Source organism: Ptychodera flava, chromosome 6, assembly GCF_041260155.1.
Source record: "Ptychodera flava strain L36383 chromosome 6, AS_Pfla_20210202, whole genome shotgun sequence".
Taxonomy (NCBI): Eukaryota; Metazoa; Hemichordata; class Enteropneusta; family Ptychoderidae; genus Ptychodera; species Ptychodera flava.
The window spans coordinates 38,354,767-38,375,382 of NC_091933.1; the positions used below are offsets into that span (position 1 = coordinate 38,354,767).

General features: G+C 39.2%; 1 protein-coding gene across 1 annotated transcript; it reads right to left on the reverse strand.

Annotated features, from left to right (window-relative positions):
- Positions 1 to 359: 359 nt before the first annotated feature.
- On the reverse strand, positions 360 to 16,175 carry LOC139135707 (uncharacterized). Its single transcript, XM_070703341.1, has 14 exons — positions 15,883 to 16,175; positions 11,860 to 11,902; positions 10,602 to 10,774; positions 9,567 to 9,700; positions 8,807 to 8,959; positions 7,731 to 7,790; positions 7,092 to 7,279; positions 6,613 to 6,717; positions 5,825 to 5,924; positions 5,258 to 5,371; positions 4,709 to 4,828; positions 3,802 to 3,930; positions 2,972 to 3,148; positions 360 to 2,231 (listed from the first exon to the last, which is right to left on the reverse strand). The coding sequence occupies exons 5-14, from the start codon at positions 8,832 to 8,834 to the stop codon at positions 1,798 to 1,800; spliced, it is 1,455 nt and encodes a 484-aa protein (XP_070559442.1). The 5' UTR covers positions 8,835 to 8,959; positions 9,567 to 9,700; positions 10,602 to 10,774; positions 11,860 to 11,902; positions 15,883 to 16,175; the 3' UTR covers positions 360 to 1,797.
- Positions 16,176 to 20,616: the final 4,441 nt, after the last annotated feature.

Here is a 20,616-nt window from a genome sequence, read left to right on the forward strand (position 1 = left end):
TGCACACACACATCGTGATCATAAAAGAAACAAGCATAATGCCATTTACTTGAATGCACAATATACGATGGCCAACATTTTGTGGTTGTAATTCTTATTTTCGCTGTCACATGATTAATAGTTGAAAATGACGAGAAATCTAAAATGATGTTAAAACGTATCAAGTTACATGTCACTTTCGACACTTATGACAGTGTTATACACGTTTTCAGTCTTTAATGGGTCTTATTCGAAGAAAACTCTTGGAAAACTGGGGATATTTTAAGATCGGTTTATTACAAACTTGCAGCTATTGGGGCTTTAAACTACTGTTACCAATAAACAGTGCGATGCACACAAAAATAACCGTTGACGCAGTCGATATTCAAACATTTTATTTTTGAGACCATATCCTGAATAAAGTGTACCATGGATGATGCTTCCGGTGAATTACGACGGACGGTGGTATATTCCATGTTGTTCGAATGTACAAAAAACATTGTTGATCCCGTGGAAAAAAGTTACATGTAACGATACATACTCGTGAAACAGACGTCTGAATGGCCAAATTGTTTTGGCAGATTCGTTCTTCAGGGACTTGGTGTAAGGGATGTGCAAGTTATGTAAATCAAATATGGCGAAAGGTTTAAACAACTTAGATCCTCATCCATGTTATAACTTACACCTTTCCTACTTTAATACAGCCTGTGAAAATACCAGACTGGTAACCTAAATCAATAAGTAGGCCCTACTCATACATGTATTATTTGCATGAAAGCTACGACTTTTCTGTTTAAAAGTGTACCTCTGAAAACATTGGAACTGGGCGAGGGGAAGATCGGGATGACAAAACGAAATAATTTTTTTCATTACTTGGTATAGCCCTATTCTACACACCGATCTTTTTAAACAATTTAAGTGTCCTATATCCTAAATTCTACGCCTTTCCTCTCAGTATCATGCTAATCCATCTCAATGGGTGTCACTAACCAGTGCGTGTAGTAGTTGTGTAATTGATAATTACAAGAAACGAGTATCGAGGACTTTAAAAATTTTATGAAACTGTTAAAAACTGCCAGTAGTTAGATAGGTTTGCTGTTTAACCTCACGGCTAATGCGCCAAATTCCGATGACGTCAAACTGATCTGGCTTTGGCTGATTTCCGGCTCGACGTAATAGAATGGTTCGATGTTGCTATCGGGCGGGACATGCCAACTTAGTTTGCAATATTCGACACATTCATCGTTGAGGGCGATTTCTGGCATCCCGCCTTTCGGATCAAATTTTCCCTGTGATGTTAGCAAACGGCGCATTTGTTCGCCCTCATTGTCATGTATTTTGCAATTTACAAGGAATTCGTCCCTTTCACCGATGTCGGATATTTGAAATGTGCCATTTTGCACAGAATGATACCCTTCGTCAAAACTGACCGACCGGATTGGCTTTGGATTTTCCATGAACTCCTCATCTTTCTCAAGGTTTATCGTTTGCCCATCTACTGTATTGACACTTTCTTTACGCTCGACCAAACTGGAATCACCACCGGTGTGGTTGGGCAGGCACTCACAAAGGGCGCCCTCTTGAGACATGAAGTCGCCACAGTCCGAATACCAATCGAGGTTTGTATTCTTGTACTCTCTCATCAACTTTACTGCTTCCTGAAGGGCTTCCCCCTCTTCACTAGTCAAAATAGTTTCTTTCAACTCCGCTATTCTGCAGTGTCCCTTCAATGACCTCCCGTTAACATTTCTCAGACAGAAATAAAAACTTTCCATCGACCTCAGCAGTTCAAAAGTGGATCCCATGATTCGCAGTGGTTCATGGAACATCGCTGATGTCGCTGTATTCGAAGTAAACCGAGGCGTATTTTCCGAACCGTTCCGACCGTTCCCGTAGATTGAAGTCACTGCTGATGATGTTGAGCGCTGAAGTGAGGAAGTCGTCCGTTACCCTGGAAGATTTTTTGAAACTTTCTCCGTCACATCTCTCATCCCACCGTTCTCTCGTCCCTCTGGAAGCGACGACAACGATTTTATCCACAGTTTTAAGCTTCTTAAACAGCCATTCCGTCTTGGCTGCGGCAATTTCCATCGTCTGCCAGAGATCCAGGTGCACTTTACACCCAAAGCGAATTTCAAGGAACCGCGCAAAGCATTCGACAACGTCGACGTGTCGACTGCAGTCCTTTGAGTACAGAAGCAACAGTTCGGGGCGGACGCAGTCAGACTCAACGTGTATCATAGGCCTCGTCACTGAAAGAGAAAAGAAAAACATCGAGAGAAATTGCCTCCCAACATTCGAAAGCAGATAGCAAGACACCGTGGGAATTCTGCATGGCATGAATTACGACAAGCAATCCTACACGAGATGAACGCGCTTCAAGTAGGTAAACCCTTTAGATCACCGTCGCGCTTCACACAACCCCGCAGGTGTCAAACAAACAAAACTCGCGCAAAAACTCACAAATCATAATTGTTTTGCAAGGGATGAAATAAACGTCACGGACTAGACATTATTAGTAAAGGCAGACGGTGCTGTTATTATCTCAGGAAGGTTTCCGTATTCAAGTAACGATATTCATGCAGGAATTTATTTTTACAATGTAATGTTTTACTGTAAATTGACCGTGAGTAAACATACTTATGAGTGTTTGGAATTGATGTACGTACAAGACAATGCATACGTTGTCTTCAGTCATGTGCAAATGTTTTCCCGTTCCAGTGTTTCAAGACTCATTCGTAGAGGCATAGACCCTCGAGGTTAAAACGTGCACTACCAAACACACAAAGACACACGCCCTCACTCGGGTCACATTATGTGGATCTATGCGAGAAGCTAGTATCAAGCTAGGCCATCTTCAGAACTGCATGCCTTAACAGCGCTGAGGAGGTCCCTAAGACATGAGAAAATATGATGACTTACAAGATATCGCATGGCCGAGTGGATGATGATAAAGTGTGACCTGTAAATTGCTGCGAGAAATATCAAATACCTTCATTGTACTTGGCATTGTTTTTGGCCAACTGTATGGATAGGCCTGAAGGCAGGTCCTGTCTTCGTTTTCGTCTTTTGCGTATCATCCACAGCGTGAACGGAACTAATAATGCTATTCCCGTAAGTGTCCCTCCGATCGATGCAATGGCGATATACGTCAGACTAGGTACAGAGACTGCATAGGGAAAGAAATATCCATAGTGTCACGAAACTTGATCATTTTTACCTCACAAGGACATCTGTACCAGCCGAACGCATTCAACTGCCTCACATTAACACTGAGTGACTCTTAAGTATTTCAAGTTGCAGTATTTTTGTTATCTCTATAAAACACAATTTCTTTATTCTACTGCTAAATATATTTCGAAATGTGTGATATTCAATTTGGCAACACAGCCTGTATGTTGTGCAATACTCGATATTGTCTTCCACAACTCAATTTCAGTAAAGACATTTTCCAAAAACTTTGAAAAAAAAATTTAAAATTACGAAAATATTATCAAGGTTTCAATTTTGTCCCTTCATTGTCCCGTAACGATCCACATCTGACATGCTTCCAAAGTAAAACTCCCCAGGAACTTCAAAATCATTCAATTGATGACGTTAGTCGGTACCAGTGAATAGACATGAATAGTGACAGTTTACAAGTGGTACTTGTGTCATGTCGTCCTCAGAGGCTTAAGATATCAGAGATATGGTTGGTTACATGACATTATGAGGACGATTATTAATCTATAAGATACAACGTTTCACAGATGCGGGAACACACTGCCCCGCAAAACCCTGTAACTCTCAGGTGTTCCAATTTAGATAGTTTGTGAACATTACCTCGACAGAATCCATCGATGACGTCATATCCGTCATGACATTGACAGTTGAAGTTGTTCAGTTCTAGGGACGGCACACAGATTCCAAACTGGCCACACATCGCACTGGAGTTACTCCGACAGGGATCAGCTGCCGTTAGAAATTCAATGAACAAACCGAAGTGAGAATGCATATCTCTCTCTCTCTCTCTCTCTCTCTCTCTCTCTCTCTCTCTCTCTCTCTCTCTCTCTCTCTCTCTCTCTCTCTCTCTCATACATATAAACAGACACACACATAACACACATATATGTATGTATGTGTATATATATATATATATATATATATATATATATATATATATATATATATATAACCAGATTTTCTTTTGTTGTTATATGGACAATGAGTCCGAAATAGTCTATTATATATATATATATATATATATATATATATATATATATATATTATATATATATATATATATATATATATATATATATATATATAATATATATCTATCTATCTATATATATATATATATATATATATATATATATATATATATATATATATTTATTTATATAATAAGGGTTACTGGAGAATCGATTTTACAATTTCATCTCTACAACGTTGTTTCGTGAGTTTCGTTGTTTCGTGAGGAGACTAACTGGAGTGAGTCTACATGGAGTACACCGGTTACGCAGATGGTGGAATAATATATATATATATATATATATATATATATATATATATATATATATATATATATATATATATATATATATATATATATATATTACATATCCACCAAAATTGACCATTTTCCTGCTCTAGTTTGTTTCAATGCACGGTCCGGACAAAAATTATCTGTCAAAAATTATCCATAGCAGAAATAGCAGAAATAGACTGTACAAAAACATCAACACACCTGTACAACGCCCTTCATACATTTCGAATCCTTCACTACACGTGCATTTATAGTTCGACCGACCAATAACTGTCCGGCATGTTCCATTTTGACCACACGGATTTCTAAAGCATGCGTTTTCTGATAAAAAGAAAGCAAATCAAACTAGAACAGTCTGAACCAGGGCACAGAAATGATACGTTTGGGGCGAACTTGAATTTTTGTGACAATATCTCAACGACTTTGTTCGTCTGCCAATAGCTTTAAACAATCATATCTATTTATATTTCTATTCATGCAAAAAATATCTACTTCTAACTATCTTTCTATCAGTCTATTATTTTATCCATCCATCTATTTATCTATCTACCTATCTATCGATCTATCTCTCTACCAATTTTTCTATCTATATATCTATCTATCTGTCTATCTATATATCTATGTCTATCAGTACACATACATACATACATACATACATACATACATACATACATACATACATACATACATACATACATACATACTTGTAGAAGTATGTAAACAGTGTATAGACTGCCATAATGTGGCTACCTTGGCAATATCCATCATCTACGATGTATCCCGGCGAACAGTCGCAGGAATAACCAGATCCACTACTCTTACATTGACCGTGTTCACCACAGGGTTTCCTTTCACATGGATCATCTGGATTTTGTAACGAGAAAAGTGCAAATTCATCATATTTTAATTTTGTTATGGTCGTTCTATTACTCCTTGCACTGTACATATTTACACGTCCTGCAGTAAAGTCTACATAGTGGTCGTTGAGATTTTAACTAACATTACAATCGACAGAGACAGTCTCAGTGAAAATGTAAATTTTGCGTTTAAATTTCTAAATTCATACTTCAAATACGAAGAACGAATTTCCGTGACATCTCACCTTTCAAGTGTTTGTTGTTTCCATTTTTCCATTTTAACGAGCATTTCTGTGCGCATGAAAATGAAAATCTTAGAATTTTGCTTTGATCAACGACAATGTTTGAGGACGAATATGACCTATACATTCCCAGCCCACATACAAAGAGATTCGTACACGTAAGCACACAATCAACGTGCCCTGAACATCCTGTCGTAAGAAGAACTTTGAATTTTCACCTAGAATTGTGAACGGTGGTGAGATGGTCATAGTGCAGATAACAAGACTCCTCCCTGGTCCAGATTTGCAGGCTTGTCTTCTACTCGGATTAGGTCGTATCTGTCGGCAGATGGAACCATTTAATTAAAGGATACTGGCCACGTTTATGTATAGCAACCGTAATTTTCACTTTGTGACCCACTCAAAAAACGTCAAACCGCCAAGGAAGCTTGGTGTTGTTAGCGATAAGGGATGGATCATTTGATATTCCGGGGGTTCGGAAATATTTTCGGAGAAAAAAAGATTCCCAGCAAATGTCAATGAAAAAAAATCCGCCAGAGAAGGCTTGACAAAAAAGGATGGGAGAGGGGAAAAATAATGTACAGTGGGTCAGGTGAAAAAAAGTAAAGCTGCCTTCATCAATCAACCAGACCCCCCCCCCCGATATCAAATGGTCCACGCCTAACTAAACCATGAGTCATGTATCTCCCTTTATCATGCAATGAATCTGTGCACGTTTGAGGTGATCACCAGTACTTTTTAGTCATGTGAAAGGCTGGACGATTGATGATAATTATTTCGACAAACAGTTACTAGCAATGGATCGCGTTATTCATCCTTAGTGTTCATTTTCTTTGTTTGGTTTTTTTTGCCGTTTTTTTCTGTCGTAGAGATTTTGCATTTGTCCTTTTATTAGACAGCCATAACAATATATCAACATGTGGTTTTGTCGAAAGACTATAATATGGTGTAGCATGAAGGTCAGATTCCATGGTTACATAGGGGATAAGGGAATTCTTAAACATACGCCTGCACAATACTGTCCACCAGATATATTGTGTGCGGTAAAATCCAGCATTGTCCGATTTTCTCCAGTTTGGTTTACACTGAGCGTGTACGTGTCAGCGTCTCCCTAAAAGTAAATGGAAAAAACACCAAGTGACGATTTGTATTAACCGTTGACTCAACAGTAGCTGAGAGTAAGTGTGAATGGGTTGACGTATACAACCCATTTCACCATTATCTTTAGCCACTGTCGAGTCGCGTTTCTTAGTTGGGAGTCAAACCGTTTGCAGATAAAAATGTCAGAAAACATGAAAATCCTCACAAATTGATGATTTCGACTTGCCCTTGGAAGACGAATGATTAAAAGGCGTGATAAATTCAATATCGTGGCCGTGTAATTTGTGGAAGCACAGAATGTTCTGTCACCGACAGCTGAAAACGTTCCATTACAATGCTAAAAATCATCACCCATGATAATTTATAAGGTTTCAGACAGCTTACCACTCTGACATCTTTAAAAAATATCAAAGATTTTCTTGTATTGCACGACGTCGAATCATGGCGGAATATGTATATCGTGACAATATCTAGATTGTATTCCTCAGGCGGCAAATCAAAGTGCACTGTGACGTCATTGTAGTCTTTGATATCCGTTTCCATGGTATTAGGTGTCCAGTAAGCAGCTTCGTCTGAAATTGATGATTTCAGTAAATGTAAGTTACACCTTGACGCATTATCTTCCGGAAATTGTGGGTTTTTTTCGTCAAATATCCGATAACGTTGACTGTCTACAGGCATGTGATAAAACAGTCTCTCATTGCCTGAATACATGAGACTGTGGGCCCTCGAGACAGGATACCATTGTCAATCCTGACTTCTGCCAAGTGGTTGTGAGTTCAGGCAGTAATCTGTGTTGTAAAGTCACAGGCAGGCAAGATGTACATTTTCCGTGAAAGCGTCCTTGAACCGGGTAACATCGATCACTCGAAGCACAGTCCCCGTGTGTGGAGGGACTGCTCAAAGCAATGATACGGTTAGAGCGCCAGAATTTCCTCTCTCGAGTACTGCTCTGTGCAAAGACTTGCACTCGTGTGATCATCGGTTTGCCATATCCAAAAAAAATTGCAAATATGTACTTACATCCTCCTATTGGTTTGAGATTGCACTCGTAGAAGTTCTCACTCATTGGACTACTGCAACCTATAAGGCAAGAAAAATATAACACACTGTATACAGTATCGTTTTCGGATTGCCAATGTCATGCAGCCCTATAGTGGCCAAATTTGAATGTTTTCCTTTAAGGTAGTATGCCCCTCAAAACTTTTGCTTCAATTTTCATAAATTAAACGTTCACCCATTATCTTAATAAATCATCAATAAAAATCGGGGTCACCGATAATTGAAATTCAAAATGGCCGCCATCCCAGTTTTAACTATATGCGGGGAAATTAAAATTTGGATTTTCGAAAAAGTTAGACGGCAAAAGTTTTCCTTTCTTCAAGAGCTTTAAAATGAACCCCACAAGTGGTAGATAAAAAGGACTGTAGAAATTTGAGAGTCCGAATATGTGTCCCCGAGGCGAATATCACCGCATCGAGTATGAACACGAGGTTAGAGCTAAGCTGAAAGAAAGTGTCATTTCGTTTATGTTTAAGATGAATTTTACAGGCATTCCTTACTTCTAGACGTAAGGGCCAGAAAAGAAGAAAAGAGAACTGCTTGTTTGACCGTTTTCATGTCACATGACGCGGGCTATTCTGTTGAGTAATCAAATGTAGACAAATGCGCTCCTACCCCCCCCCCCCCCCCGCAACACACGCTACTACGCCTGTCATAACCCAACAGTATGCGGGCTGCATTGTTGTAGCCAACTTTAAGTTTTGTTTGTTTGTTTTGGGTTTTTTTGGTTTTTTTTATGCTCATGAAGGTTTTCAAATAGTAAGCACAAATTAACTATTGAAGTTTTTAAGAAAGACCGCCCCTTTTGTATGTCGCGTACCGGAGTTTTCGATCGTGACCACTTTTGCACCCAATTATTTAAAATCGCTATGATGGTGCTCCAGGTTTGTTAATAGAAGAAGAAAACAACAGTAGATATAGCGATATAGAAGCATAACTGGCAATTAACCACGGATGTAAAATATCGTGTTTGGCAAATTGTGTGTGACATTGCGTTTAGACATTGCATAGTGAGATTTGAAATAGGAGGGTCATACTTGGTGTCGTTACCGTCTTCCATACCATTGTACTTGACCTTGTGACGTCGTGGCGAGGGATTCGGGTAAAGGCAAAGTTCTAACCATGATTGCATAGCGCGATGACGGCGAAAGTTGGCGAAAACAATCGAAGTAGTACGAAAGGTTTGCCACCTGTCATTGAAAATAATGATATGATGATGATGATTGGTGTTTCCCAGAGACAGACACGCAGCGATAACAGTGAAAGAAATATTTTTGTCACTTGCGTATGTTGTACAATGCAAGATGCGAGGTACATGCATATTCCACATTGATAAAAATTAATGAGCATACAATTTCAATACGGAAACAATGCTCATTAATATATATTGTATAAATGAATATTAATATACCTCGCATCTTGCACTGATAGGTGTAAATACATGACTTGTGGAAATATTTTTCATTTCACTTGGCTTTTTGATGATGATCGTTTATGAAAAAATTGCTAAATGGCTATAATTTAGAAACAAGCAAACAAAAAACCTCCAAAAGAACATTACCGCTGTTTCCCAAATTACAACGTGACAACAACACAGAGTTTATGCAACAATCGTGATACTACAGATACATCTTTGATTTAAAATTGCAGGATACACAAATCAGAAAACCTGACTCATATGTATTAGATTCTTCCCAGTAGCAATTAAGAGCAACGGTACCATCGAAATATTCTGCGATAAAAACAGGCATCTTCACCAATGTTACTTGCTTCGTCATGCAAAAATTACACACTTACATCAGATTTTGTGAGATCAGCTGTTGAAAGGTCAAAGGTGAAGCAACGAATTTGGTTGAAGAGGCTGTGTTTGAACTTATGGTGGTTTGTCAGACCGGTTATTGCAATCTGTATTCCTTTTATCAAGGTTGGATCTACGAGGAAGACAAATCAATGAAATCAGATGTTATGGCTGTATGATGACAAGAGATGATGTAAAATAAAAATAACGCCCATAAATACGGATTTCTTCAGTTTTGTCATGGCAATTACTTTTAAGTAAAACACGTACCAATTATAATTTACTGGTCTGGAGATTCCTTAATAATAGAAAAGTCGCCCCTACATAAAATATCACACACAGTCTGTTGATGTTCATGAAGTGGGTCAGATTTTGCGTAACAGCAATTATCAACATCCCAACCCTCTTCACCTACTCAGCTCTACAACAACTAGCAAGTCGACTCTCTTGGTAGTTTTTAAATTACGAAATGTACTGTTTTACAACCACCCCAGGAAATAAATATGTTGAATATGCCAAGTCGTCTGTCAAGTGTCCGTCCGGTTCATAATCTGCGAGGATTTCCGCTGGATTAAGAAAGACTGAACTAGGAAGTCGTATAGCTTAAGAAGGGCGATGCTGATTTTTTTTCTCATGACCAATATTTGTCCCATGGCTTGATATCATAGACAGTTGTCTGAGTTTACATGAATTATCTATCAATCATTTGTCCCGGCATCCTGGAAGATTTTTCCGTTGAGTTAGCTTTATCTATGGAGTGAAGCATTTAAATTTCTGATGTATTACAATACGAGCAAAACGGAAAAGAGATAGCATACACTGCCAGGCGGACACGCCGGCACACCTGAGAAATCGTAATAGTCTCTAGCGAGTTACACATTGGCGACGTTGTCTTGCACAAATGAGAATTTGTGTTGAACTGGAGTTGGACGACACGCCAGTTTATCATCCAGCTGTTCGTTTGTGAAGTGAAAAGCATATCGTTGTTATCGTAAATTGTTTATAGACGACAAGAACGAGCCAGTAGTACTTACTTTGTTTTAAATCTAGAGTCCAGGTTATATTGACTGACGGGTACTCTGCTATGACGTCACTTCCTGGTCCTTTGGCATGGATGAGCGAAAGGCGACAATGCTCACATCTTGAGGCTTGTTTGGAATCTCGTGCCACGCTACCGGTGGGTAAAGGTTGTCCGGGCAACCACCTTCTGCAGCAAGCAAATAGTGACAGAGGTACTGAACAAGTGTCATTGATGCCAAATAAAGTAATAGTAAATTTTGTGAAGACCCTTTTCGTTGCACGAAGAATATTTTTCGGTTTGCTCTCACAGTGTCGAATCAACCAAAGAACTTTTTTTCTCGAATCTATTAATTATGACTTGTTCAATAGTCCGTTCTCAAGCTACTGCCATCGCAATGTCGCACTGAACCTATTTCGAAAGAAGTTACGTTATAAGGCACACACTGATCAATGCAGGCTGACAAGTGTGAGCAATTTTGGTTTCAAAGAATATCGGCGTCATTTTCTCTCTAGCGGCGAACTTCATACGGTAATCCAAAGACAGGCCACCTGACGAATACGAATTACTGCTGAAGTAAACCCTTCAAGGAGAAGAAATTTGCTAGACCAGCGATGAAGGGTCAACTTGATGCGCCTCGAAAGTGAAAGACTTAAACTTTTGCTCAAACTTTCTTAAGCGAAACTATCAATCATTCTTTCTTACTGAATCAAGAATAAATATGAAGGGTCGCTGTGCAAAATTTGGTACTAGAGATACAAATTGTCATACATTAACCAATATTTGAAATTCAAAATGGCCGCAACCCCTGTGTTGAACTCTATGGGGGAAATGAATTTAAACAATCGAGTTCAGAAAAGCTAAGAACGTGAAAATTTTCCTACTCAAAGAGCTTCAAAATGAACCCCCACAAGAGGTAGATTAAAAATGAATTGTAAACATTTGGAGTCCAAATATCTGTTCCTGAGGCGCACTCTACTGACGCTCTCTATATATTATATACTTGTTGAGGTGTATTGTGAGTGTTTCATGGACATCTTGACGTAGTCATTGGATACGAGATTGACGCTCGGCATTCTACTGAAATGTACAATTACCGATTCTTTGCATATTATATGCGCCATGAGAACCGACACGGTAGCTGATATGTGAGTCGGCGGGATTATGGTGTGCTTCCCGAACAACGGAAACACGCTCGCCGTTCACACTTTTGCGGCATGGCCAGAAAGTAAACAAAGTGCGGCTTTCTAACTGTCTAAAAGAAGACAACTTACCATTCTCAGTAATGTAACAGGGCAAAACTTCACCGTTCGAAGTCTGAAAAGAAAAATATCAGCACAAAAGTAGTTAAGGGCCACGATGATGGATCTTTTAATATACTGCAAGATTTTGAAAATAAAATATTAGAAGTCATTACATTTGACATGACTGAACACATTTAAACTCCTCTGTCAGTAGTCCCCATCTAGGAAGTTTAGGAGCGGGTGTGAATGCATTTGGCCCAGCCCTTACTAAGTCACTACTTACACATGCCTTGACCTATTTCATTCAAACTTGGTACAAGGACAGTGACTTTTAAAGCACACAATTTTCGCGATATGATCCAATATGGCCACCAGGCGGAACCCTTCACACCCAAAGTTGTTATGCAGACATCAAACATTTATTAAAAGTTGGTATCAGGACGGTGTACTGCGTACTATGACGATCCTATGCATGTCAATTTGTGTAGCAATATGATCCAATACAGTCGATTGGCGGCCATTTTGTTACGATTTTTACATTTTTGAACACATTCCATAGAACATTCATACGACGAAAAAGTACATACATACATACATACATACATACATACATACATACATACATACATACATACATACATACATACATACATACATACATACATACATACATACATACATACATACATACAAATGATATTGCTTCGAATAATGACGTCATCATGAACCCTCTTTTTCCAAACTTTATCATATTGCTTCAGATTGCAATACCTGCCAGATAAGCTGGTACACACAACAACAATAGACTAATGACAACACTGTGTTAAAACAACCTCATTGCTCTATACAACATCGAGATGACTTTAATCGTATTGTCACATTATCTCTTAAAACTACATTTTGTTAATTAGGGGTGTTTTCCAGCCAAATTTTCTCCCATATTTCTTAAAATAAGTGCCTTCGCATGGCCCGGAAGCTTCACATCAAAATATTCACTTTTCGGAGAGTTATGCGATGTGTATTCGAGACATAGTCTCTTCCCCTGACTCGACCTTTTCGTCATTTGTGCAATGTTTCTCGCTGATAAACACCGCCTTCGTGATCGTATAATATCTATCAGTCATTCGTAGGGCTTTTCGGCCCTCTGTATTAAATCATAAACTAGGCGCTGTAGCCTGGAGGAATCATTCACTTTCTACCACTCCAGGCTTCGCGTTAGAAACGTGACGGCGGTAAAACTAATGTCAGAAAAAGCGCGGGACGCTCAGGTGTCGGTAGCTCTCCGAAAAACAAAGCGACGTTTACTTGGATTCAGCATCCGTACAAGTTACAATCAACGGTGGCCATTATGCACATCGTGCCCGACGGCAATTTTGAAGTTTCATCATAGCATCTCTTTAACCGCTGTTTGATATTTGGGAGTTAAGCGTGACTCTTTACAAACCGTATCAGTAGATTCTGAGTAAGCCATTTGGGTCACGATTTCGCTTTAGGATGGCTGTGATATTTGTAGGATAGACCTTTTGCAGTAAAAGCTTCTATAGGCTACCTTTTGCCCTTTTGAATGTCATTGAAGAGCTTTGTCTTTTTTATCTTTGGGTTCAAGTAAATGAAATCCCATTTGCATTTTACCGAAATGGCCTCACCTGTCAAACGCTGCCTGATGTTGCACTATAACAAAAATGGAACTCTATGTATTATCCAAAAAGTAATGACAACAGCTGAACAAACATGGGATAATAAAAACAAAACTCAATATCAATAACAACAATGGATTTGGGTACCATGTTATTTGCCACCATGCTGACTCAGAGAATTCGAGATAAAGATGATTATGTCCCTTGAAGAACAGTTTATCAATACCCATTTTATTTCATTTTATTTCTTTTTGATAATATTCTTGATGTGTAGGACTTAAGGTAGTATGCGCCTCGAAAGTGAAAGACTTAAACTATTGCTCAAACTTTCCTTAAGGAATTTTCAACCATTCTCTTTCAAAATCAAGAATAAAAATCTGGGGTCACCGTGCAAATTTTGGTACTAGAGAAACAAATAACCCAAGATTTACGGATATGAAATTCAAAATGGCCGCCATCCCTATGTTATTACAATTAAGATTTTCGAAAAACTTAAGCCGGTGAACAGTTTCCTTACAACAAGAGCTTTAAAATGAACCCCAACAAGTGGTATATCAGAAACCAATTGTAAGTTTTAGAGTCCGAATATCTCTGTCCCCGAGGCGTTTTCTACATTAACAGATAATGTCTTCAACGTGACGATATGATATAATGTGCCTCGGGACAAATATTCGGACTTTCAAATTTTTGCTATCCTGTTTTGGTCTACCACTTGTTGAGGCTCATTTTGAAGCATACGGACTGTAAATATTAAGATTTTCACTGGCTTATTTTTGTGAAAATCTAGTTTCCCCTCGAATATCTAATTTTCCTCGTGGAGTTGACTCAGGGATGACGGCCATTTTGAATTTCAAGTGTCGGTAGATATTTGGTCATTTGTTATCCTATTACCAAATTCTGCACGGTGACCCCTGATTTTTATTCTTGGTTTCGGAATGGGGTGGTTTAAACTGCCTTGCGGGAGGTCTGAGCAAAAGTTAAATGCTTTCAACTTCGAGGGGTGTACTACCTTAATAACAACACCAGCTTTAAAGAGAACGATATGTCACGATTAAAGTAATGCATTGCTGTAAAATATGTTCATACGGTGAGAAAGATTCACGTCTCTTGGGAAGATATAAGTTAGCATGGCGTTGATGCGCCATGGATGACCCCGCGGGAAACTATGGAGATGAACTCAAAGTATTGGCCAATAGACCATTACAGATCATTCAGTTGCTCTTATAAAGGGGCAGTAGGTCGAGAAATAGGACTGTGCCTACTGTTCAATTCCTTTCAGGCTTACTTGCGGCAAGAAATTCATCATTCAAAGCTGAAAGTTTGACCCTACAATTTAACTGAATACGAAACATTTACTGCAAGTGGACCGTGGAGAAGTATTCTGTGTGCGCTGTTCAGTTCTTTGACGTCACGGAAAAGAAGACTGTAGCGCATTCATCTTCAAATTTGATCCATGTCTCTAACTCTATATATTCTTACATACTCATTGCAAGACGTTACTGATCCTGTCCGTCCCCCTCTCCCCAACTGAACAGAACACATTGCTCTGTTATAACATAGCTTCGTTTTACCGTCGGCTAGTTACCCTTCTATCTGCAAGGGGGTCGGCCGATAATTTGATCACTTGCCGTATCTCATGTTATCTTCTTTGTACTCTAAACACCCTCAACAATCATGCCATCGATTTTGAATTTGCTAAGCCTCACAACGAGAAAGTTGAAAACACGAATTTGTTATACCGATGTGACGTAGGGGACACTTCTGCAATATTAACTTGTGATATATTACGGAATTTGTACGCGGTCCCTCGTCACCTTGGGCAACTAATCCCTTTGTAACCTGCATAACTTAAACTCCGGTCCCGGAGAATGCCCCTTTTCCTCGCGGTTTCAACCAAATCCGGAGTTTGGGCATCTGTGCAAGTATAGGCACTGAGAGACGACCAACACAATGCGATGCGATGCTCTGTGTTGACCCGACTATGACCTATTATTCCTCGGATTATGTTAAAGTTTGCACAATATCTACTTCATCTGAAGCCCTTTGTAACAAGTAGGGACTGTCCCGCCACCGCTAGATGTGCAAAGAGGTCGTCAAACCTGACATAATAAGAAGATTGTGGACAATTGTGCAGGGGCTTTTCGACCAGCCAATATACGCTGTTGTTATTCCGCAGGTGCAAACCTGTTATGATATGTGCTTCTCGGCAGTTCCTTTTTAAATATCGACAGCTCTCGAATTCAGCGTCGAGATGACTATCGCAGAAAATGATTAGAGTTTAAATTAAAGGAGATTGCAGATTCGACAGGTTGCAGTTTTCTTTCCCGCCCGACGAACGAAATCAGTAAAACTTACTACAAAGGTTTCGCTAATAGTCTAGGGAGAGACGGCGGGTTTTAAGATCTTGGAAACTTACCGTATGCGTACACTGCGACGGTGCGTCCACGACACAGGCGATCGCAAAGCTCGCGCTCCCATTGCCGTAATTCCATAACAAAATGTAGGTCGCTGACACAAAAATCAGATTCCAGACTACCTCTTTAGACGTCACTTGTTGTCGCGACATTGCACGGTTCGCTAACTGCAACCTTGCGAAAGCTGATAACAAGGCGATGAGACGAGTGGTTCTCCTCTGTCCAGAAAAGAGCACATGTGAAACGTAAGTCCAAGTGCAGAGGTGTACTACCGTCCGTGTCGTCTGTGTAATTTGTAATCACGTATCCCATGATCAGGTGACTTATATATCACAATATGATCTCTACAGATCCCCATGGAAATGACCTATGACTTCCCCAGAGGAAGCCAATTGGAACTCTTGATACAACATTTATGCACCTTATGAAGTAAGTTGCATATGATGGGCGTTAAACTCCATGCGACAAGTTGTACAGGCAATTACGAATGCATTCTCTGAGCAGCGGTGTCCCGACAAAAAGTTGCCCCGTGAGCATAGTCTTGGCGGAAATTTGACAGTGTGGGCAGCGTGACAATTAACAAAATATACAATTAGCTTATTCACAGGATATAATGACCAATAGTACTGTTTAAAAAACAACTATTTTTACTCCGCAAAAATTAAAAAGGTCACCAAATGCCAAAGAACTCATTATACCTACATCAGGAGAGTACAAACATTCAACAAGTAAATAAGATAGTGGTTCGTTACCTCGAGTTGACCGCAATTTTACATTACCCTGTAAATTATATCAGCTTCTGTATGCAAAACACGTGGAGACTAGACGTCTTCCAAATCTATGTATTAACTCGTGAGACGTCGACAGGTCATATTTCAGGTGTTAAGCTTGATGGAAGATCACGAGATCTCACATTTTCAAAGTTTGGTTTTACCGATGTGTTTTGGATGAGTTAGCCCGTTGTAGGGGTACACTGGACCAACGTAGATTGAAGTTATAAGTCATTATTCTATTATACTCAAGCAATGAACCACACCCAGTAACAGTATAACACGAGATTTTGACCAGTTTACGACGTATGTACACGAGCGATTGCGAGTGCATATATGGAGTGGACTGGTCAAAATCGAGTGGTATAATCGTTGCTGAGGTGGTTCATTGTTATTATATCGTCAGCACGTCAAAATTCACCCAATAGCCAAATCTGCTGCTTGTTGTGGTGGTCTTCCGAGGTGACATACCGCTGCCTGTACAGTGACCTAATTCCAAAATATTCGTTACGCAGTAAAGGGCAGAAGCCTACTCGAATTCCGGATAGGAGGGGGAGTATCCTGACAAGCAGAAACGCCACGTGACCAATTATGGGAAAAATAAGGCCTTAAATACACGATTTACACTGAGCATCCCATCCTCATACCGCCCTCCTCCCCTATAGCGACGATACACAGTACACCCTGCTTTTGTAAAGTAGAGTGTACTACTTCAGCCCGGGAGGAGTTATCCTGATTTGTTCATACAGTGGTGTGCCGCCAAAGTTGAAAACATCTACCCATGTACATTCCAAACGTATGGATTTGCTCGAAAAATTTGGGGTATTTCCACCTTTATTCTGTTGCATTTGAAGGTTTTCCAAAAGCATGGGACACATTGTTCGTAATCGACCTATGCTTAGGAGTTTTACGGATAAGAAATAGACCCATGTTTAGGGATTTTTTTTAATGAAAACTGACCCATTCGGGCCGAACACACCCGTACACCAAAGGGAGCACCCGGGGTCTTTCAGCAATAACTTACGTTAACCTATGTCTGTAGTCTATTGACCCTAAACAATTAATCTGATCTTTTCACCATACATGTCTGTAATATTTTATTTATTTACGTATACGATGTATTTTCAACATGATTCAGGTGTACATACAGTAAACCTTTAAAAGTCATTCTAACCACGTGGATCACTGGACCACAATGAAATTGAAGTTATAAACGCCGGTATTTAATTGTAAACGTGGCTCTCAAGAATATATATATATATATATATATATATATATATATATATATATATATATATATATAACACGTCGGTATCTAATTGTAAACGTGGCTCTAAAGGATATATATATATATATATATATATATATATATATTATATATATATATATATATATATATATATATATATATATAATACCATAATACGCTGGAGAAATAGAATCGTGTTCTGAACGAGACTCGAATGCAAAAGTATACTTTACATTATATGTTATTGTCACACAAAATTTCTCGAAAATACATGTTACCATGGAAATTCATAGGTGCGTAAGATCAGTAATGTAAATGTTCATAAGTGTTTTTCTATGGATGTCATACAAGACATACAACAAGCGCTAATGTGAGGACCTGGATTGATGCCTGCCGCTTCAACATAATATAATGTAATACTTTATGGTCCATAAAGTGTCGACAACTGTGCATGCACTTGATATAAATCTAGTTATGAAAGTATCGTTACGATAAATTCCAAAGTCACGTAAACTATTATTCATTGTGGTCTAGATTTCTCAAAATATGTTTTGTCCTGCTTTAACAATGTCCTTCAGTTTTGTTAATTGTTGTGTTTATTTGCTACGCATTTTTTGGCATCGTGGTTATTGCTGAAAGAGTCACTACTTTAGATAGCGGGAAAATGTTGTCAGGCATATGGAAGACCTTCAATCCTAGCGATCCTCCCGGCCGTCGCTATTGGCATGTCTCCTTAGACTAAGAAGCTTGGGTTTTAATTGACTGCAGGACAATAAACGGAATACAGGAATATTTTTACCTACTGGGCCAGTTCGTGGTTTCGGGCTATCCGTAATAGGTATTTGTCATTTTGACATCAGAAAGTTTGTCTGTCACAGATCAATAATCCCCTTTCCGGTTATATTCCGTCTCAAACGATACAAAACCGACGAATGTCTGAAATGAAGGTTCCTCTTGGGATCGTCACAAAGCCTCTACGTCGTGTCCGTTCTCGTTTGGTTGTGCTACGAAACTTGTGTCCGCACTAGTCGAAGGTAGGATGGTAGTTGACCTAAACCCGACCCCTAGGTCAGCTGGTCATGCATTGTTGGGCGCCTGATCACCTGTGCAGAGATTACTATTAAGATTTATCGAAGGGTAAATGAACTGTCAGAAGCTGCAAAACCAAGACAATTATTGATTGGCAAGTTACCTATATAATGCAGTAGTGCCAGAGCAATGAACGCACTCGACCAACTTGGTATGATAAGATATAGGACGAGCCTCAGAATTGAAAGACTTGGAACTTTAGGTCAAACTTTTCATAAGCAAACTTAAAAAGCAATTCCCCCGAAATCAATAATACAAATCAGGGGTCACCGTTCAAAATTTGCTACTAGAGATACAAATGACCCAATATTTACCGATGTTTGAAATTCAAAATAGCCGTTATCCCTGTGTTATCTCTATTCTTGATGCAACATTCATGCACCTTATGAAGTAAGTTGCATGATGGGCGTTAAACTCCATGCGACAAGTTGTACAGACAAGAATGATGAATGCATTTTCTGAGCAGCGGTGTTCTGACGAAAAGTTACACCGTGAGCATAAGCTTAGCTTTTAGCGGAAATTCGACAGTGTGGGCAGTGTGACGAGAAACAACATATATAATTACTTTATTCCCAGGATATCATGACCAATGTTAGTTTTAAACGAACCAACTATTTTTAATACTACTCCGCAAACATCAAAAAGGTCACCAATATGCCAAAGAACTCGTTATACCTACACCAGGAGAGTAAAAACATTCAACAAGTAAATAAAATGGAGGTTCGTTACCCTGTTGACCGCAGTTTTACATATCAGTGACATATATCCTGTAAATTCTATCAGCTTCTGTATGCAAAACACGGGGAGACCAGATGTCATCCAAGTCTATGCATACAGTCATGAGACGTCGACCGGTCATAATAAGGTGTAAGCTTGCCGGAGGATCACGAGATCTCACATGTCCAAAGTTTGCTCTTAGCAGTGTTTGGGATGGGTTGGCCAATTTTAGGGGTACACTAGACCAATGTACATAGGAGTCACAAGTTCGTATTCTATTATACTTCCAGATAATTCCTTGGATATCTTGTCTATTTTTGCAATAACTGGATTGATTTCGATTGCAGTAAATGTGGTGACAAGGCTTGCCACGTTATGCCAGTGCATAACGTGGCAAGTAGACTAGTGCAGGGTTGAAATGTGAAAATTGAGTTTCCCTATAGCTCTAATCTATTCGAAGGAATGTTTATGCAACATGTCTGATTGAAACTTCAGCAAGTCAAAGTTCACCCAATAACCAAATCTGCTGCTACCTGTACAGTGACGTTATATAGTAAAGGGACAGAAGCCCACTCGAATTCCGGAAAGGGGGTGGGGGTGGGGTTAGTGTGTCCTGACACGCTATATCGCGACGTGGCCAATCATGGAACAGATGAGGCCTCAAATACGTGACTTAAACTGCACTCCTATACCGCCTCCACGCCCTATAGCGACGATACACAATAGACTTTGCTGCTGTAAAGAAGCTGATTGACAACGAACAATTAATTTGGTCTTTTCACCATACATGTCTATAACATTCCATTTTATTTACGTATACAATTTATTTTCAACGTGTTTTAGGTGCACGTGAAGTAAACATTCAAATTCACTCATACCGCGTAGATCACTGAATCACAAGGAAACTGAAG